The sequence below is a fragment of the Helicoverpa zea genome, chromosome 1, assembly GCF_022581195.2.
Source record: "Helicoverpa zea isolate HzStark_Cry1AcR chromosome 1, ilHelZeax1.1, whole genome shotgun sequence".
NCBI lineage: Eukaryota > Metazoa > Arthropoda > Insecta > Lepidoptera > Noctuidae > Helicoverpa > Helicoverpa zea.
In genome coordinates, this window is record NC_061452.1 from 11,723,461 (window position 1) to 11,746,413 (window position 22,953).

A 22,953-nucleotide genomic window follows, 5' to 3' on the forward strand; every position below is an offset into this window, starting at 1 on the left:
TTGTGGTAAAGTAGGTTTTGTTGTAAATGTATCGATATTATAATGGAAAATTGGAAAACAATGGCATTATACATTTATATTAGTAAATATTGCGAAACATATGTCACAAACTGGGAAGGTATAGTATAGAGAGTAGGTAGTTGAAGATGAACTTCTCTAAGCTCAGATTTTTCATCTCGTGGTACAAAAATTATCACACCAAAACTACTGAACCAATTTAGATAAAGATTGGTACAAAGATACTTACTCTAGAGCCTACTTTTTATCTAGTTGTGGAACGTTGTTCCTTCCCGACGCGGATGGAACTAGGGGATCAGCTAGTTCGTTAATATTTATCACATTTCTTCGTTCAAGAGTTCACATATAAACACAAGCACATGTGGGTACTACTAGACATATGAACAAACACGGCTTTATTGTCTACAAACAAAGTCTGTTGACTCACGATACGTTATTAGTTCGCTTCGGGAAATTCCGAACTGTGCCGAACGCTCCCGAGTTTTGTGCATGTAGGTCAACTTTTTCGTTCAAAATGTATCAGTACATCATCGTCATCAGCCCTTTTACTGTCCCACGGTTTAGCGCCGGCCTCTTCTCATACAGAGAAGGGTCGAGTAAGTAAGTATAAGAGAAAAGTAAGTACATAGATTGAAGCAGAGATTTTAATTAATTAGATACAGTATTTATTATGAACTCGATTCCACACGCGACTTTGTTTACATCCAGCGGGAAATACTACGCTCAGTCGGATTAGAGACAGCCTCGATAAGTAGGTTCTATCTAACACATGCCTTGAAATAAAAATGATGAATCAATTGACACTTAAACGATGAAATATTCAACTATTGGGAAATTTTCCTACAAGTCGCAGGTGAAATCGCGAAGAGCGGTGACTTTTGCCATGACTGCCCCATCTTTACCCCTATATATTTTACTTCCATTGTTCCTTTCTACAATAGAAAGTCAATAGTTAAAGGAAACGCTTCGTTTATACGCCATTTATATACCATTTCCTTAACTTCCTACTCTAGTTCCGAACTCATATTTGTATGCACTTTTGTCGCTGTTTGTACTGAAACGGCTGTTCGATTTATATCTATGCTGTTTCTGATTTTGTTTACGATTGTGAAAATTTTGTACAATTACTTACTGTAAAGTCAACAGATATAGTATTGTATAGTTTACTTGAATGCCTAGGGATGCTAACTTTGAACTTAGGAATTACCTACAACTAGTTTGGGACTGAGGACTGTTTTTTCTGTATTTTAACTACGTAAATTGTCGAATAACATGTGTATCTAACATATGGACACCTTTCACACATGTACCTATGTACAAATAGTTATATATACCTACCTATATTTGATGATGTCCTCCTAGCCAATTATCGGCTACGGCGGCTGTTATATACGGAGATTAGCCAAGCATTTGCGCAGACACAGGCGCACTCACTATTCCTTCACTCTCATAGCTCGATGGGATGGCTATCCGACACCACCGGAGAGAGATAATATCATACCTATACTTATTTATAGCACAAACTGTTTCTCTTTTCAGTATGTATATACATAGGGAGAAAAAGCAGTTTGTAGTGTGGAGACGTAGACAAACTCACGTTTCTAAACTATATAGTAACAAGTATAATCACCTTTAAATGGGTTTTGTGCCCTTGTTTCCGACCGCCAAGGGCGCTGGGTACCGTTTGCCCAGACATTTTGGGTATTTAATCTTAACCTAACAAAGTTAACTGGCATTGAACTACGTTTATTTAAACATTGTATCGAACAACTAAGTCAACAGCCTATTTGGAATTTTGAGAAGCTAGACTATTTTCTTTGCATATATTTTTAAGTTTATTAATTATATCGATATCGATGAATTTTACGTGTAACTTTGATTAACTTAGAATAGCTGGAATACTGATATTATTGAGAAATGTTTTCGAGTCTGGGTTGAGCCTAATGGATGGTAAAATACCTAATATTCTAGATGTAAGTAATAGAAAAATTAAACATTACTTTACAATTATACTAACAGCAATGGCGAGATGAAACATTCATTTGTTTCAGTGCCCGCACACCGGTAAAATCTCACCTTTAGATACACCACTATTAAGCCTTTCAGGGAATATTTAAATGTCTCCATTCATACTTAGTTTCAAAACCGTAAGCATATATAATTTATCCTACGAATATTCACTCCCACACTCGATCGTGAATGGAATTTTTAATAAAACGACAACTTTTAAGTCTCAAAAGTAATAACATAATGTGAATAACATTAAGAGTACTTGCACACTGCAGACTAAACAGTCGGCAGAAAGTTGACCCAATGGTTAGCATCGTTTTTTTTTAGAATTTAGACTTCAATTAAAGTTTTCAAACGTTGTGTTACCGGCTAAATACCATCATACCCCAGCGGGGCCCGAGAGGGCCAAGTCCTGCTGGGGCTGCGGGATTGTTCGAAAGAGTTACCGCGGCCCTGGTACATAAAAGGTCTACAACGGAACACGACGGTTTTTAGTCAGTAAGAGTCTGACACTCCCTCACCGCTGCTAACCCACAGCGGAAGGGGTCATTAGATGATTTTTGACGTCGTAAAAATAAAATCCATCTATGTAATGGTGCCTACCATTCATCTTCACACTGATTTATGAGCCCAAACAAACTATCGACCGACTAAAAGTTTGCAGTGTACGGGTGCTCTAAATTGAGCACTCCAAAATTCTGCACGCAGCATTAACTTTTCATCTCTTTAGCTAGAAATAATGCATTCTGAAACTGTCTGAATGCAATCTGTAAGATTTTATATTCTTATTCTTCTAAAATTGTGATGGCTGAAACGAGGTAAACTGTCTATCTCTCGGGTATTCAGGCTTCGACCGCGAAAACGGGTTACTTCAAACTAAAAGTTTTATTTTCAAAAGGTTTTGTTACACCTCAATTTCTTCTTTATGGTACCTAGTCTTCAAAGAGGACTGTTTATTATTTTTTATCATGCTAGGTAAAAGAAAAGTTTAGTTTTTAATTGACGCTGTTTTGGGTTTTTATAATCCTTACTATAGAGTTTTATAACTTTTTTAACTCTCATCATCATGATGATGATGAGAGTTTCTTTCTCATTAAATAATGAGAAAGAAACTCTACTTCAATGGGGTACACAGATACTTAGTAGAGAAAGAACATACATAGGTTTCTTACTATCCGGATGCGGGAAACGGATGGAGCTCAGTAACATATAAAGTTAAATCTGTCACAAAAAGAAGTATTCTGAGTGAACAACTTGCTTTTTGAATAATGTTATAGCAAACTCCCTAGGTGTTATGAAGCAACCAATTTTAGCTTTACACTACGCATTATAAATCAATTTAAAACAAAATTCATCCGTCAAGATATTTATTTTTGTATCCGAACGTAAAAATATACTTACCCACATCTTCGTCATACATCACATACATATATCACATGTGAACTACACGCGATTTCATCAATAAATAAACCATAGTTCCAGTTATTTTATTACCTTATTTTTACTGTACCTACGTAAGATTTCGCGTAAAAATATTTTTGTAGTAAGTCTATACTTAGAACACCATAGTATGAGTTCATGGGTTAATAATCTTGCGACACGCCAGCCGTGGGAAATAGCTTTGACAACGCGGTTAAAATACAAAGAACTTATTATTAAATTTAATTCTGTATTTTAGTGTAATATATCTAGCAATTTAAATAAAAGATGAAATAAAGTAAATTGAGAGCCACATAAAAATCAAAAGTAATATTTTCACTGATGTCTAAGCATAATAAAGAGTTTGTTTATTTAGGTATATAAATACGCTAATTTCGGAAACTGCTGTGGCTGACCAGGTAATATCGAGCAAGGCTGTAGGCTACTTTCTATCCAGGTGCGCGAAGTACTTCCCACGGATGACGAGTGAAGCCGCTGGTATAGGCTATAACACCCGGATAATTTTCGTGTTTTCTTGAAGTTTAAATGTGCTTACTTACAGGATTTCCCGCGGGGGACATTTAGAGACAATATAATAGATTACAAACCGGATAAATATGCTGGTTATCCGGATAAAATATTGTCTTTACCATCTGGAGACAATGTAGCTTCAAAACAGCGAATCAATTCAGTAGTTTGTAGTCTTTTTTTCCTCATTATAATCATCATCATTTGCCCAGCCTTTTCCCAACTATAAGTCACTCGTAACAGTGTTTGACAAGGAGTGACTGTCTATCTGACCTCCTAAACCCAGTAACTAGAAAATTTGCAACGGAGCTGACATAAGCTTACATATATTGCATAAACAAATAAGTTGCAACTTCATAACCCAGCAGCACATTAAAACCTCCCCACAGAATAGGGTTGTCGCATTTTATTTTTTGCTTCACACATCACTTAAGTACCGGCACGGGATCCGCTTTCCGGGCTCCCGTACAAAGTTGACAAAGGAACGCGAAGCCGGCTGGTTTTAGCAACCCTATGTGTTTCTTACATTGTTCTGTATAGACTTGCATAAGAAAATGAGGGAAACATTGCGGTAGGCGCTTGTAGCAGTGTTTAGTGGTGATGTGAAGTATTGTGATTTTGCATTTAGACTTAAAAAAATATTGTGAGAGGATTGGTTACAATTTCCGTGAGAAAAATAATAGGAGTACCTTTGTTTATTTGGGACAATATGAGATATATGAAAAAAAAATGTTTCTTTATCTTGGTGAGATGATTTAACCCAGGTGAAAAATGGCCCTCCCTGTCCTTTCTCATAGTTCAATATCTACTGACCAAAGTTTTCCTGCAGACAATGTATCATTGGTCATTGTCTGTGTCTTATTCATGTTCATTTGAAGTCCAACCTCTCGGCTTGCCATGCTCAAATCTTGGAGCATTTGTTGGAGTTCCTCTGATGTGGACGCAAAAAGGACGATGTCATCAGCAAACCGCAAATTTGTAAGCCTCTTGCTCCCGATCGCGATACCTTTTGATGTCCACGGCACAGTCAGCTTTTTGAAAACTTCCTCCAGCGTACACGTGAAGAGGTTTGGTGATAGTGGATCACCCTGTTTCACGCCTTTCTCTATGTGGAATGTTGGACCTGGGGAAAGGAGCTTTACTGACGCTGTACTGGCTCTGTAGATTAGCTCCAAAAGCCTTATGTAGGTCTCATTTACATTTTGTGCGCGTAAAGATGTGAAAATCGCTGTGTGCTTGAGACTGTCAAAAGCCTTGGAGTAATCCACAAAAGCCAGATACAACGGTTTGTGGTATTCATTGTATTTCTCTATTATTTGATTTAATGTGAATAGATGATCGGTTGTGGAGAAGGACGGGCGGAATCCGGCCTGTTCGATTGGTTGATGTTGGTCTAGGTGTTCTCTAATGCGGTTGTGTATCACTTTAATGAATAGTTTATACAGATGCGAGATCAGGCTTATGGGTCTGTAGTTGTTGATGTCTGTCTTATCGCCTTTTTTATGGAGAATAATTATATTTGAGTGGGTAAACTGGAGCGGTATCTGGCCAGTAAATAAAATGGAGTTGAAAAGGTTTGTAATATGGGGTATTAGGGTGTTCTTAAACAATTTGAGAATCTCAGTACTGATACCATCGTCTCCGGGGCTCTTGTTGTACTTCAGGCTTTTTAAAGCCACATCAACTTCACCGCCAATAATGGGAGAGATGTCAGGACGGAGGTATTCGATTGGTTCAGAGAGTCTGGATGAATCAGCATACAAGGTTTTAAAGAAGTCGGTGCAAATGTGACTTATCTTCTCTCTACTGTATTGTTTGATACCGTCTCTGTCGCGCAAACACGTCAGCCATGTTTTGTTTTTTGAAATACCATCCTTTGCCGATCTCAGCGATCCACCCCGTTCCAAGGCAATTTTAATTGATTTTGTGCTGTGATTCCTCAGATCTTTCCGAATATTTCTCTTTACTCTCTTGTCTAGTTCTCTGTATTCGTCTGTTTGCCTAACTGAGTCTCTTCTTCGATCTATTAGTATTAGTGTGTTATGGGTAAGTTTGTTGGTTTTTGGTCTTTTTATTTTAATTTTATTGGTAGCTGTTCTTATGCTTTCTAAGATGGTATCGTATTGTTTCTGTGCGTCGCCTGTACTATTGTGCAATAAACTGAAACTATTTTTAAGTTCTAGTTCGAAGTCTTCGTAGTTTCCAAGTAAAATTTGTTTGTTTAGTGTTTTTATTCTATTTCGGAAGAGATGTTGCCTATGAATTTTAAAATTAAATGTTAATTTTGCCCGAAGAGGTCTGTGATCGGAAGAAAATTTGATTTTATTTATAATTCCTACATCTTTTATTATGTATTTGCAGGAAGATAGTATAAAACGTACACACGAAACAGCACGAAACGTAGGGTCGAGGTAGACGGGCAAGCTCTACATTATGTCGACGAATACATCTACTTGGGCCAGTTAGTCTCTTTCGAAAACAGGCAACAGCGAGAAATCGACCGTCGCATTGAGAACGCCTGGAAAAGCTACTGGTCCATGAAGCATTACATGAAAGGGGACCTTCCCCTTTCACTCAAGCGAAAGCTAGTCGACATGTGTATCTTGCCCGTCCTAACCTACGGTGCACAAACCTGGTCTCTCACGGAGTGTCAGAAGTCCAAGCTCAAGGTTTGCCAAAGGGCAATGGAACGTAGCCTTTTAGGCATTAAACGGACCGATCGCATACGGAATACCGTGATACGTTCCAGAACAGGAGTCGCGGATGTGGGCCAAATGGCGGCGACATTAAAATGGAACTGGGCCGGACACGTCAGCCGAATGCATCCGGAGAGATGGGCCACTATTATCACCCAGTGGACACCTCAGGATGGACACCGCAGGCGGGGTAGGCCCCGGAAGAGATGGCGTGACGAACTAGACGCCTATCGTCCGGATTGGTGGACACGATCGAAAGATCGGGAAGAGTGGAAGCGAGATGGGGAGGCCTTTGCCCAGCAGTGGGACACTACAGGCTAGATATAATAATATAATAATAATATAATGTATCATTAGTCAAGTCCGCCAGAGTACAAAATGAACAAAAAATATTTAATAAATAATTATTCTGAACGACTGATGTACTTTAAAACTTCTAATTTTATTTGTATTCTTGTAGAATTGTTTACATTGTAGCTCATTATAAAGTAATCATAGTAGTTAACTCACCACCACACTCTTACGCTAAAAGGACTATCAATCGTGCCAAAACTGCTTATTATGCAAATAGCCAGTTAATTAGTGTTAGTGAGTGTGCATTAGTGTGAGTGGTGTTAACTTAAGCACGTGTTAGTGAAGTAAATGTGTAACGATGCTTGGTTTCTTGCTCAGTAGTCTAAGGGTGGTGTGTCTAAGGGTGGTATAAGACTTATCATACCTCTATGTGTTGGTTTATTATAAGTACTATTGGGGACTCTTCCACCTGACCATCACTGAATTCCTTAATAGTTTATTGATTAGAAAAAAAAAACTTTCTTGCTGTGCCCTAATGACCTTAGATAAATGATATATTGCTTTTCTAGAAGATTAAATCTACAAAGTGTTTTCTTTGAATAGCGCCGTAGGATTTTAAACGCAAAAAATCACCAGTGGTCAGACGGAAAATTCCGAGGTCGTATATAAGAATGCTTTAGAACTTCAAAAGATGCACTAGAAATACCGAGAGTGGGTCAAAATTTTAAAAGCACTTAAATCAAAAAGTTTACCAACAATATATCGTACAATGTTTTCTTGTATATGATAACTGTAATACCACCCTAATACAATGTTTTCTTGTATATGATAACCGTAATACCACCCTAATACTAATCTAACTAATCTAATTAATCACCCTAATATCTAGTGCCTACGGGATGCACACAATTGAGTACTTGACGCTTTTAGAATTTATTCTAGATCAATCTTTGAGTGCATGCGTGGGGAGGATGCGTGCACTTCTTCGGGTCATTTTGTTATTGAAAGGAGTGTGTATTTCAAAGCAGTTCAAAATAGATTAGGAAATTGATTAAAACTGAAGATTTTTGGGGTAAGTTTTCCTGAGCTTTAACTGCAAATTGAAGAGGTGTTAAAGTTACGAGACAAGACGTATAAATCACAGTGCAGTGACAGTAGCAGATGCTACTGGAATGAAAAGATTATCCTGTTTCTCTTCTTTAAAACTGATTTATACGTCTTTTGTCTTTTGTATTAAGTATCTACTTAATACACAAAAGGACCTGGTACCTATGGTACTAAAGTATAAATAGAGAGATCTACAAAATAAATATAAAATAATGGGAGATTTCTTTAGAAATAAGCATTAGGTACCTTTGTTAATTCTTTCTTTCCTGTCTCTTTGTTTATTATGTGTGTGTACAAAAATAGTAAATAAAAAAATAATTTTATTTTTTTACCTAATTTATTTACTTAGTTATTTAACTAAGTACTTACAATTTAATTAATACTACAAGCCAGTCGACGATAACGTGTTTAATACAAGCAAGAATTTAACGATGACTTTATTACGATTTTCTCTGACCTTTCAGCCATTAACACCGTTTAAATGTTAGCCCTTCAATTAAGACGAACCATTAAGAATAATAGGTTTTTAACAGGTTATTATTAAATCCCTCAAAGTTTTTATAAGAAGTTTGTTTAGCTGAAGTTTTCAGACCTTTTTTGTGAGTTGGTAATTTTTTTTTGTAGGAGCTGTGAACTCTCAGACAAGATATTATGAAACGGAGAAATGTTATACGGAAATGTTGGCTTAAATCGATAAATCATCAATTTGGTAATTTGAGACATTATTTTATTAACGTTTAGCACAGAAAATCATAGGTCATATTTTCAAGAAGGTTGAGTAAAAAGTTAACAAGTGCTTTTTTGCGGTTACAATTTTAGCTTCATGAAATATGTTTATAGAATAGAACTATTGTTCATAACGAAGAATATTAATTTCAGTTTAATTTATGATTCAAAAGTCATATCCACTTAGTTTATTTAACTTGTATTTAAATAGCATATTAACACTTCGCTGGTTTGTTTCTACCTCTAAGAAATGGTAAAATTATTATAGTTGTTATGTTAAGCTCCACCAAATTGTATAATGTTAAACATTTATTCATAATATTTAAATTTATTTTAACAGTACACCTCGTTTTCTAGTATATTTAGATTTTCTCATAAGTCAGACTTAAATAGTCTAAATTTTAATAGCGAAATAACTCAGCTGTGAGAAACATTTACCTTTATAAATCAAACTTAGATCATAAGTACTCTTAGTATAATGTCTCCACAACATGGAGTATCGACTACATTTGTTTCAACAAGCATTTACCTAGCTACAAAAATATTATATCACGCAGATAAGAAAACATTTACCTTGCAATCAACTTTTCATTTCAAATACATAGACACTAGAGACCTTAACGTAATCTGATTCTAAATATACCGAACAATTCATGTGTAGGCATTACCTAAATACCTGGTAAACTAATTCTGCATATAATAATGTATGTGTGAAACAAACCTGAGTCTGGAAGCAGCTTCCCTTTCAGCTCCACGTCGCTCTCCGCAGACGTCGCTCCATAATTCTTGTACGTTTTGCCCGAGGGCTCCTCAAACTTCGTCACCTTAAACCGTTCAGACATTTTCACGCAATTTTCACTCTTATTCCAACACTTATAACACTCAATTTACACTAACACTCGATATGATTACACACTGTTCGGTTACACTGTGATATGTTTTGATATGGATGTGTTCGGTCACTTATACATTGTTTTATGATTCTTATGTGCCACTGTTTTGGTTTATTTCGTGCTGGTTGCTATAAACAGTAGTTTTGTTTAAGTATGTACGGGGTTTATTTTAATGTCTTTGAATGTAGAGGAAATATTCATTAGGAAAAATATTCGTCGATTTGAACTTGAAGGAGGTTGATAGGTTGGCAACGAGAGAATCTGATGACATACATGTTATGTGTTAACTTGAATAGATAATAGGCAGTAACGTGCTTAGAACAAGCGAAGATACCTCAACATTAGGTTTCATACTTAATTGTTAAATCAATAAGACTAATATGTTTACATTTATTAATATTGTGTTCGTTCTATTAATCAACAAAGGCAGAAATTATAGATATTTAGACTATAGACATTTCTAAGCACCAATATTTTTTCCACTAAACTAGTACCCAAGTTCAATTTATTATAGAAACAGAATCCATACAAAAGTCGTCAAGAGCAATTCTCATTCGGACGAAGCAAAAACTTTTACGTGAGCAAAATAAAGTTGAAAAAACACTCATTTCTAAGCAAAACAATTTTCTTCGCAGCTACGGAAAGTTCTCGCCCCTTATAACGTGGTTAGGAGGTTACCTAGCTAGGTTATAAGTGTATAAAATACATACTAATTTGTATAAAATAGTAAGTCGGGTTTCTACTGTTCAAAGAAAGTGTATGCAATCTTTACTAAGTACTACTAACTTGTAGGTTTTAATAACATCACAATCAATATTGTAAACATATTAAATTGTTTTATTGCAAAACAATTCATGTAACAATAATATATTACTATATACAGCGAAACTATAATAACTATAATAGATAAAGAACATAACACAAACACAACTTATTTTTTTCATAAAATTAGAAAAACAATTGAAAGTTCACAAAACCAACATTGAAAACGTCCCTTTCAGGGCCTTCTTACAACTTCTTCTTCTTCTTCTTTCTCCTGCCCTGTTCCCAAATATTACTTGGGGTCGGCGCAATATGTCATTTTCTTCCATTTTCCCCTGTCACTCGTCATACTGACACTCACTCCCTTCCTATTCATATCATCTTACAACTGACATCATAAAATACCAGTACTATGGTAAAACACAAACACACACATAATGTAATGTAGGAACCTAATAATCTATTCAAATCATTAATACACGTAAATGTATGAACTAATGAACGAATGCCGTGGTTACCGCAACCTTAGTGAAAAACGCCGCGTAACTTAACTGCAGTAAGTAAATTATACGGACTTGCTTATGCATTCAAGTTTAAGATAAGTTATTCAAGTATTGTTTTTGAATCGGATTTGTTTTGTTTTACTGAATTGAATATTGTGGTATTGAGAACGTGATCTTTATATCATGATCGTCATGGTATGGGCATGTAATGAGGAGGGATGATACACATGCAACAAAGTGTGTGCCTAAGTATGAATGTAGATGGATGGAGAGGAATAGGAAGACCTAAGAAAAGATGGATGGATTGCCTGAAAGTTGACATGAATAGGAAGGGAGTGAGTGTCAGTATGACGAGTGACAGGGAAAAATGGAAGAGGATAACATATTGCGCCGACCCCAAATAAAATTGGAGACAGGGCAAGAGGAAGAAGAGGCCATGATCATTATGTTGTTTGAAAACGCAGTTACCGATTGACGATTGCGGTTTGAGAGTACAGAATTTATACGAGAAAATACAAACACCTAGATTTTATATTCGTAGCATTCACGAGCGATCATCACTTCAGAACGACCATAGAACGACTCAAAATGTGGTTATGTAGTGTGTACGTGTGGTAGTGTTAGTAAATTTATCTTTGGAAAAAAAGAATAGGCAGATTTTTCAGATCACGCTACATAAGATTTAATTGCTGTATTACCATAATTTCAAGTTTAAACTCCTATTGACACAAATCTATTAAAGATAATTAAACACTATTGGAATAGGACATTAGTCAGCACGTCGAAATATCTGGAATTTTCAGGGAAAAAATCCCTGGAACGGAACGGTGCTAGTAAATCGAATTAAAAAGATTCCCCTTGTATCTGACGCGAGCTCGGCAAAATGCAAATGCAGCGATGTTTTCTCGTTTGGTTTCAGAAGATAGTAAAAGCTTTACTGATATGCGGGTAAAAATAATGAGGGCTACGGAATTAATTATAATGTGCAGCTCTAGATGAATGGAAAAGACAGATAAATATAGGTAAATACTTGAGATTTTCAGTTGGTAAAAATCTCCGTAGAAAAATATAATGATAAACATATTTATTTCAGTACTTCATCATCCATCCTCCGAGCCTTTTTCCCAACTACGTTAGGGTCGGCTTCCAGTCTAAGCGAATGTAGCTGACTACCAGTGCTTCACAAGGAGCGACTGCCCTATCTGACCCCCTCAACCCAGTTTCCCGGGCAACCCAATACCATTTGGTTAGACTGGTGACCGACTTACTGGCTTCTGACTACTCGTAACGACTGCCAAGGATGTTCGTTCAATGACAGCCGGGACCTACACGTTAACGTGCCATCCGAAACACAGTCATTGGTGTCATTTTTTTCAGTACTTCCAGGTGTTAATTAATAATTGGGGGCTTTATAATATTAGAGTGTACTTAAAAATTACCTTTTCAATTTAAATAATATGTATATTAGGAATCTACACTGCTACATAATATGCAATGCACCGTTTGCAATTTTTTAAACATAAATACTATTTAAACCATTTTACCGAGAGTACCTCTGATCGGTAAAATCCATGACATTCTTAGCTATGGATCAACTAACAATGTAATAATTAGAAACATATTTTATTCATTTTATTATCCCTAGTTGCTAGCACTTTATAACTATGTACATATGTAGGGTATGTCTATTAAAATTGTGAGTATTAAATCTGCAAAATGAAACCAGTTTTTCCTCATTAAACTATGTTAGGTACATAACAATATTAACCTAACAATATTATATTATTTGGAATAGACTCTACCCAGTATATTTTACTCTGTGATTTGCTTTCTACTAAGATTGACTGATTTATAGCCATTGTATTCTAAGACTATAAACATGGTTTTATCGCAACCTCGCTTCCTATTCCACTTTCGTTTTCAATATATATTTTTGCACATACATGACTGTCGTTTTTCACCGAATTGTATACACCTACTCTAATCTCCTAAATTACCTACATTAGCTTGCAAATAATTTTATTGTGATATTTCACCCACATACGATAACGACTGCCAAGGATGTTCAATGACAACCGGGACCTACAGTTTAACGTGCCATCCGAAACACTGTCATTGGTATAAGATTTACCTAGTAGGAAGTACATAGAAACTTCGAAAAGTTGCATTGGTAGGTACTGTCTGACCTGGAATCGAACCCTTACTTGAGAAGTTGGTTCTTTACCTACTAAGCCACAGACGACTTTTTTACCTACACTTTAACGTGCCCTCCGAAATACACAAAAAGGTATTATCTAAAGGTGACGTCACATAATCCAGGCACACATTGTTATCAGTTATCTAGTAAAGTAGGTCCTTGAACATTCGGGTCGACGAGGTATCATTTCAAACTGGTTTTAAAATTATTCTTGTGTCGCACTGATTAAGGTAAGATCAGGCTTATAGAATATGCATTTGCAATCTGATTATTATATTGTGGACTAGTCGATTCCTGCGATTTCACCTTCGTTTGCGCCTTTAGAAAACTTTATTTACTGAGTAAAGCAAAATATTTGTTATGATTCCAATTTAATACAAAATTATTGAGCAACGCTTAAAAAAATGTGGAGTTTGTTTTTCTGGTGGAATTTCAGGTATCCTCCTACCTTATTTAAGTCAGTCTTACTTAGAAATTTTACTAATAATCGTCTTTTTACGTTGGTACTATTACCTTGAATATGTTTATTAATATTTATGGATTTCGTTTGCGACATAAAATAACTCTAAATTTTATCGACTGTATTTCAAAAAATTGTCGAACCTTTATAAAATATCAAGATTTTAATTAACAACCAGTAAGAAAAACTCAATACTGTCCCAGTTGCGAAGTGGGTGAGTAAGTAAGTAAAGTCTATGAAAATGAAGATAAACTTTTTGTAGACTGTTTCTCGAAGTTCGATCTCAGTTCCCTTTTATAGTTGGGAGTGGTATTAAATTGTTTTATATCAACTAAGTTGTGCGGGTTTTTATCAAAGGATTTTAGTATTGAAGTTTGAATATTGTATTTTTTTAACAATTGTTATGAAATACGAGAGTGGTTGAAATGGCTAGTATAAATAATGAGGATGAAAAATTATTACAATTGTTATTAATCGACTACAAAGAAAAAACAGTAAACTTCTCATCCTCATAGAGATTTCCAATACAATCAAGAAATTTTAAAGAAAACCAAAAGACGATCGTTTGACACATCCTAAAAAGACAGACATAATAACGTCTGTAAAACACATTACAGTACAAAATCGAGTGCACACAAAGCCTACACAAGTGCAACAACAGAAGTAATTCTATAAATATATCGAGTGACAATCGGCCGATACCGAAGTGATCCGGTGCAACAAACGAACGGTCAAATGACGCCAATTGAAATGTATTGAAAACACTGAATTGAACGCCAGGGCCGATATCGGTATTTCATTCGTCGCGTCTACTGCGAGTTATTTTGTTTAAATCAATTATGAGTGTTTGGTAGTCCTGTTTTTTTTGGGGTCGTTGTACCTTTGTAGTGAGTGATGGCTGATGATTTATTATTGTAAGCTAACTATTGATAGGCAACCATGCTAAGATGGTGATTAGGTAAAAATGTTATGGCATCATTATTATTCCCTGCCCTTATACCAATTTCACATTTAAGCATAGCACGGTCTTTCTTTACTTCACGCACTTACATAAAATGTAACCTATAAGCCGGTAAATCTAAAACTAAAAGAATTTCATATCGGACCCCTAGTTTCTGAGATTAACCCGGTCAAGCAAACAAACCAACAGCTTTTTAATACCTCTAAAATCGAATGGCCTTACTATATTCAACTATTATGAAAAAGTCACTTCTGTCCAAAGTTCTCTCCCTGACATCGTGGGAGTATCTTTTATGACACCCACTTGAAACAGCTGGACGTATCAAGTATTCGGGCAACAACAGCGCTGATATTTCACTATGTAATACTGGCATAGATTTTGTTGATATAAATCTGAAAAGTTCGGATTTTCAAAGTGTACTTAACAAAATATTGAGTTACAATGTAACTTTGATCATAGATCAAAAGCATATTTATGCACAGCTAGTTTTTTTAATGATTAACCCGTATGCTTGATGAATTGACGTTAATTTATGAAGATATTTTTGACAACATAACTACTCTGTTTAGGACAAATGGTCTTCTATCTCGTTAATGGTTTCAGTGTAGTTTACCTATAAGCATCACATTTAAAAAATAAAAACAGTATGCCAATAAAGGAAGGAATATCTTTCTCCCCCGCAGCACATAATACTACTTATATTATAAGCGTGAAAGTTTGTGAGAATGTATGGATGTATGTTTGTTATTCAATCACGCAAAAACGGCTGGACCGATTTGGTTGAAATTTGGTATGTACATAGGTGATACCCTGGATTAACACATAGACTTTTTATCAACACAACACGCGGGCGAAGCCGCTGGCGGAAGCTAGTCCCAAATAAATAAGAAAGCTAGATTGTAATTATTGGCCAGAATCCTCCAGAGTACAAATCCTTACTTCAGTTGACGCCAACCGAACGAAATACCACGAAATAAATAAGCAGATAAACCGCAAAAACTTGCTTTTATTTCGAAGAGAACTTTGTGATCTGATTTCTAAGAAAAAACTTCACGGTTTCATGTAATCTGATTATGACAAAAGAATTTGGATCTGATACAAGAAAAAGTGCTTTAAAATTTGTACCGTCTTCATAAAAAAAAGTTCTCAATTTTATTCCTATGTCGCTATTTTTTTAGATTTTCAAAGCACACCTACTTTAACTCTGCCTTTTTAAATCATCTTTAAAAAAAGGAAAAATAACAGTTTTTTTGGACCTTCATAAAAATACACAAAGACAAAATTGTCTACTAACATTTCCTTACTAAGTAATACATGTTTATACTCATACAGTGTTCGTTCCTAATCAAAAATACACCCACTACACACTCACACATAATTCCCATCGCATTATTTCAAAAGTTCACCTCCACAATGAATAACATTCGGTCACACAATGGTTAACCGTCGCATATTGATATACATGCAGTAAATGAATGTGTCCGGTCAATTCGGCCTATGGGCGTTTGCTCTTATTTTAGAATCAACTGGTAATAGAATTGAGTTGGTCCAATCAAGAGAGATGGGAAAGTTGTCTATTTTGGGAATAAAAACGTGTGGGGTGTGAGTATTCCCAGTGGTAAGTGAAAATTCCCAGATTGTTTTTTTATTCTCTATTAATGGAGAGTCAGATAGTCTTAATAGAGAGTCGAAAAAGGTTAAGGAATAACAAACATGCAGGTGCAATATGCTTAAGAAAAATACTTTTTTTTTTTCAAAAAAATATTTCAGTTAAATTCATTTTTGGTCGAGTGTTGATTAAAATCTTTCGCATATACGTGTACCAATCAGACCGAAGCTTACGCAAAATACAAAATTAACTTCCTTAATTAAATAATTAGTATCAGATATATTTTGTTCGGTGTGGTCAGGAATCTTGCGAAACTACTCCGCAACATATTGCGCTGTGTTTCTTTTTGTTACCAAATTTTTTTTGCATAACATTTCTTAATAAGTAGTGTGTAAGCCTAAGTGTGTAATAAAACGGCTAATAATAAGGCTAGCTTATTACTCTTTCGGCATACTCAAATGGACTCAAACTGAATTGGACGCCCTGGATAGGAAAGTCCGCACACTGCTGACCGCAGAACGAATGCATCACCCACGATCGTCAGTGATGAGACTGTACATCCCACGGAAATGTGGAGGCCGAGGCTTTTTAAATGCAAAGACGCTCCACAACCGCGAGGTGTGCAGTCTCAGAGAATATTTTCTCAAAAGCGACGTGGGTATGCACCGTGATATGGTGGCAGTGGACAGAGGACTCACCCCGCTGTCGTTGGCAAATGAGAACTGGCGCAAACCTGTCGTACTAACTACCCACGATCGCAGGGAGGTATGGCAGAGCAAACAGCTACACGGACGCTTCTTCGGGGCTCTTCATGGCCCCGATGTAGACTTCAAAGCGTCCGTATCTTGGCTACGCTTCGGTGACTTGTTTGGAGAAACCGAAGGGTTTGTATGTGCAATTATGGACGAAGTTATCCTTACGAATAACTACCGGAGATATATCGTGAAAGACGGGACGGTTGACATATGTCGGGCATGTCACCATCCGGGTGAGTCTATCAGACATATTATATCTGGTTGTTCTCGTTTGGCTAATGGTGAATATTTGCACAGACATAACCAAGTGGCCAAGATCATCCACCAGCAGCTTGCTCTGCAATACAACCTTGTAGACCTTGAGGTACCGTACTACAAGTATGCGCCCGACCCAGTTCTCGAAAAGGACCATATCACGTTGTACTGGGATCGATCTATCATCACTGACAGGACTATTGTAGCCAATAAGCCTGATATTGTGGTGATAGATCGATTAGCGCGCCGCGCGATGATAGTCGATGTCGCCGTTCCGCATGACGAGAACCTTGTGAAAGCTGAGAAAGAGAAACAAATAAAGTATCTCGACTTAGCGCACGAGGTTGTCGCCATGTGGAGTGTCGACACGGCTGTTGTTGTGCCGATTGTCGTTACGGCCAATGGTTTAATAGCCAAGAGCCTCGACGAACACCTCAGGAGGCTCTCGTTGGGCGGCTGGATCAAGGGACTGATTCAGAAGGCAGTACTCCTTGATACGGCACGTATTGTGAGGAGGTTTCTGTCTCTGGGACCCTAACCACCGGTACCTTGGACCCTGTGCCCGATATCGGTGGCAACCTATTTTTTATATTTTTAAATGTTTTTTATTTTTATATTTAATATTTAAAAATGTAAATGAAATGTTCTAAATAAATAAATGACCGAGGCTAGCTTATTATTCTTTATAATTTCATTCTACGTCAGATGGAGAAATGATAAAACCATTATTACGAAGAGATTACAACGAAATATATGTACGTGAACTTTTATTTACTGTACATATATGGTTTGGAAGGGTCAAGGTTTTTTTTAAAAAAAATATCATTTATGTATTTAGTGAGAGAATCACAGAACTATTCCGCTGATCCCAATAACTACGTTCCAAAATAGAGCCAGTTGTCTGGCAAATCATACTAAAGTAGGCTTTCTTTTAACCTATGTGCATAATATGCAATGAACCTAAAAATCTATAACCCTACCCTAGTCTCGACTGTAGGTACATATTATAAAATAAAACAAGTGACGCGAGCGTTTACAAAACGCGCGACACATGATCAGACGTACAACCGTCGCGTCGCATCAACCGTTTGTAATCTGAACTTGCCTTCACGACTTCTGCGTGAAACATGACGATATTGGACGTCTGGCATCCAGGCATTCCCTCGCAAGATTAACGTTTGCTTGTCTCGACTGCCTTTTAGGCGACACTTTGACGAATGATAATCTTAGGGTAAACGCACCATAAGGGAGTGCCTTCAAGTCTGAAACTGAATTAGTTTCGTTTAAGAAAATTGTGTTTTGGAATTTCTGTGAAATGGTCTTTGAAATGTGTGTTCGTTATAAGTTAAAGCTTGCCGTGTAAACATTAGTTTGTTGTTCTAAAACATTGCAAACATAGTGAATTGTTCTCAGCGGTGGGAGTTATAAATTTTCAACTTATCACCTGTCGCATTTTAATTGATGGATATACCTAAATAATTCATATTAGGTTAAACATTTCACATACTCGTAAAATACCTTTTAGTTTTTGGTATGCTTCGAATCTAGATTTTTTTACTCCTCATCCATCATTTACAAAGAGTGAACTTTAACTTAAGAGTCGTATAATATTATAGTCTAGCTCGATTACAGAAACACATAGCGACAATATAATAAGTACTAGTCAATAAATAACGTCACTATAGATACCTATGTATAATCATAATAACTCTGTTTAAATTACAATAACTCAATATCGAACTTCAATACTTAATTAACATCCAGCTATGCGCTAACATAGTATTTATAATAAATGCCTATAATATGGCGCAATTATAAGGCTATAAACATCAATCAGTATTATAATTATTATGTCTGACTAGATAAATAGGACGCGTTTTACTTGACTTTTAAGATGTTTTCCAGCTAGTAAGCAACTGCCATTCTATGATTTCAGGCCAGGCAAGGCCCTTATTTATTTATTTAATTATTCAATTATTCCCTTATTTATTTAATTATTTTATTTAATTATTCCCTTATTTATTTATTTTTGTCCTTAATTTTTCTTATCGCAAGTCATAATACGTATGTCAATTAGTATGTATCTGCCAAGCCAAGCGTACATATCCTGGACATAGATGACTGACTGACTAAATAAATGTAAAGGAAGACATGGTGATAAAACCTGGATTTATAATATCTGAAATCACGAACCCACAATAAACTAACTCACTAGGTTAACTTTCCTTCTCTGTATGAGAAGAGGCCTGTGGGTTGAAGAGGTTTTTAAGTAAAGGTGGTTTTTGGGTTGATAAACAGCTGCATAGTTAAGAGTGACAAATGAGCCGGAGTATTATTTAATCCTTTTATCAGTACACACTATTATATAAATGCTTTATCAGTCACTGATTTATATCATTAAGTATGAAGTTTATAATCAATTTCAAGTCCAATACAATAATATTTACTGTAGTTACTGATAAAACGTGATTATGTCTTCCTCAGAATCAAAATAAATTGCAATATCAAATCGTTATAAAACGGTTTTTTTTAAATAAAAATATAGAAGTATGTTTAAAAAAATCATTCTCCCTGCTTTTTCCTAACAATGTTGGGGCGCCTCCTGCCTCGTTTATGGATGCAGCTGAGTACCAGTGCTTTACAAGGAGCGACTGCCTGTCTGACCTCTTCAACCCAGTTATCAGGGCAACCCAATAACCATTGGTAAGACTGGTTGTCAGACTTTCTGTCTTCTGGCTACCTCTGTAACGACTGCCAAAGATGTTCAAATGACAGGAACTGTGTTTTGAATGCTTGCTTTTATGTTATTACTGGGTTGAACTCAGCTGACATTAGTGACTTAAAACTTTACTAATGGGAATTCCCATGGGAAAGTACTTAAAATATTTGCGTGTGCTAGGAATCGATACAAATGACAAGGAAAATAATATATCAGGTTGCTCTATGACCTTATGTACAAAAAACCCGTATTTAATATGTTACACTTTTGATAGTCTATTATAATTTAATGAGAATGAAACGTAAATAGCTAATATTTATAAATAACTATCAAACTTTTTCGACTTTTTGTTGACTTTTTCCTTTAAAAAACGACACTGCTATAGGTAGAGATAGACATGTATAAGGTATTTTGTGTGGTTTTACCTTCCTACAAAATAACTACAAGTTTATATATTAGTCTACATTACGAAAACATTATAATGACGTCATGAATGAAACTATAACAGTTACACGATTTCGCTAGGATCCTAAATGAGGTCAAGTAAATGCATCCAGTTATTTTTCAATGACAAACTAAATTTCAATTAAGTAATGTTATAACATAATAGATTGTCAGAAATTATTCATCATTCCCAGTTTATCGTTTTGTAACTAAACACCAGCACTGATAATGACTTAAAAAGTTGAAAAATAATGTAACTAAAACAATTTGACTACAAATTACCCAAGCCTATTTGTCTTAACGATTTATGCTACTGAAAAACGACTTACAAATTACCTACTTATTGTTCATTTGCATTTCAAACTAAACTGTGTACCTACAGTCAACATTTAGGTAAAACAATAGACGGAAACATCTATTTATATCAATCGTCCGTAACTAGGAACGTCCAAAATGTATTGAAATAATAATATTCCTAACAATCGCTGTAAACTTATAACTTGCAAGAGCTCAAAGTAAAACTTTCAGCTGAATATGAAAAAAGTTTCGACTGTCAAATTGTTCGAGAAAACCGTCTTTCATTGTGTTCAAATTACTGTCCCATGTTTTCATTTTAAATTCCAAAGTTTCACGAACATATAGGTAAGTGTATGTTGTTTTAGTATCTACATGGAAGAGCGCTTAAACTTCATTTGATAACGTAGTATTTAATCACCCATTAATAACTGCATAAGTTTCCTCCAACAAAGTTATTCATTAACAGCTACACATCACGACATCGCATACTGTTTAATAACACCGGAAAACACTGATAACGTAACAATATTTTGTTACACAGCCGGACCTTGAACGGCTGGGCCAACTATGAATGAAATCGTATGAAACACTATTTGCATTCTCCAAGTCTGTTGCCAGCCTTACCTCCCTCCGTGTACATTACATACTAGCTTAGCGTATCTAATCTAATTAGCGGTGCACTCCATGTGACGTCATGAAGCCGGCCCGTGCCGCGAAATGTAAGTTCAACAAACTTAACCTTTATAATATACGCAAATCTCGCGGCATTCGTAAACAAATCGCTGTTTATAGCAAACGCACGGCTGCACTATTTGTCGGTGAGGTTATCACAAAAACTGGTGTTTTTTTGGGATTTTTTTGTTGGTTAGCACTTTGTTTTCGTAAGTTTTGTATAGTATAGACACGCACGTCGGGTCCGCTGCGGCACGCGAGCGTCGCACGGTGGCTAGGACACGTCTGCTCGCAGTACGGTCGGCTCGCCTGTGGACACGGCGCCGCTACTCTGCGCAATTTCCATTGCTCTGCCTGCAAAGTGCAACACAGTGCTAGCACAGTTTACCGCGCGTTCTAATCGCCGATACATTCACAGCGTTATTTACGGCATTCTCATATGCAAACATCATTTCATTCTTCTGAAACACGCTTGTATCTCAGTTGCTATGCCATTCACTGTAATACGGATTTGATAATAGTTTAAATATAAATTGATGCATGATGATTACGTAACTATTTTTTGGTGCAGTGGAGGATTCAATTATGATAGAGTTAAAGGAGGAACTCTATTTTTTTTATCAAAAAACCTATGTAAGATACAAATGCAGATTTAATGCAATATGTTTTTTATTAAAAAATCATCAAAATTGAATACCCTGTTTACTGAAGAGATGGGCCTAGACCTTTTGCAGCCATTTATCAACATCGAGAAAAGTTTTGCCGGCCAACTATACCTATAAGTAAATTAGGTACCTACGACATATTTAACACATATCTACGTCACATTACACGATCTCTCAAACTCTAAGAGACCTAATATCTGAAGGCCCAATTTCGCACATTGGCACAGTTTGAAACCACCTGTAGCCGCATATGTGTTTGTCGAGAGCCTACAAGACTCCCGGTAACCCATTTACATGTGCCATGCTATGAATAGCCCACTCGTTTCTTCCCTCAGGGGCCGTAAGATGGGACTTGAGTATTCCACCAGGTCAATGGGCCCCAACACTATTATATCCTTGTATACAAGTCCCTTCCTAAAATGCGTAGAAAAAATTTATAAGGAAATAACTCTATAAGAAAATGTCGTGCAGATCTACCTATTTTACGTAGATGGATTTATTTTCGTAAGAGTTAGGTACCTATATGAAAAAACTTATTCAATCTTGGTATTTTAATTTACGATCTATAAATGAGAATATGAACCCATATTTTATTGCGTTACTTAGTGTTTTGCTACTTCGTTGGTCTTGTTGCCAACCACGGCTACCGTGCACGAAGTCTCGGGTTCGGTGTAATGGATCGGGCCTAAATCGCTTTGTGGATCTAAGTTACTATCATAAAGCAGCCGGAAAGTCTGATAGTTGATGATGATACACCCATGCATCGGAGAGCACGTAATGTCGGTACTGCGCTTGATTTCTCTCTCTACGGTCGAGAGTAGGAGAATAGAGTGCTTCTGTGTCTACTAAAACGCTGGTGCACTGATCTCCCTAGAAAGAGTACCTACCCGCCATTATTTTTTTAAGAAAGTTGTGAAAATCACTCCAATCAAAATTGTAACGCCGACAGCCCATTTATAAATT

At 36.1% G+C, this 22,953-nt stretch overlaps 1 protein-coding gene across 1 annotated transcript in view; it reads right to left on the reverse strand.

The window, feature by feature from the left end:
* The window catches only part of LOC124635257 (solute carrier family 12 member 4), a 494,187-nt gene extending 472,563 nt beyond the window's left edge, over positions 1–21,624 (reverse strand). Inside the window, exons 1-2 of the mRNA XM_047171119.1 lie at positions 21,393–21,624; positions 9,520–9,819 (exon numbers count right to left, since the gene is read on the reverse strand). Coding sequence (XP_047027075.1) covers positions 9,520–9,640 — 121 coding nt within the window. The 5' untranslated portion in view covers positions 9,641–9,819; positions 21,393–21,624. The remainder of the gene's footprint in view (positions 1–9,519; positions 9,820–21,392) is intronic.
* Between the last annotated feature and the right edge of the window lie 1,329 nt (positions 21,625–22,953).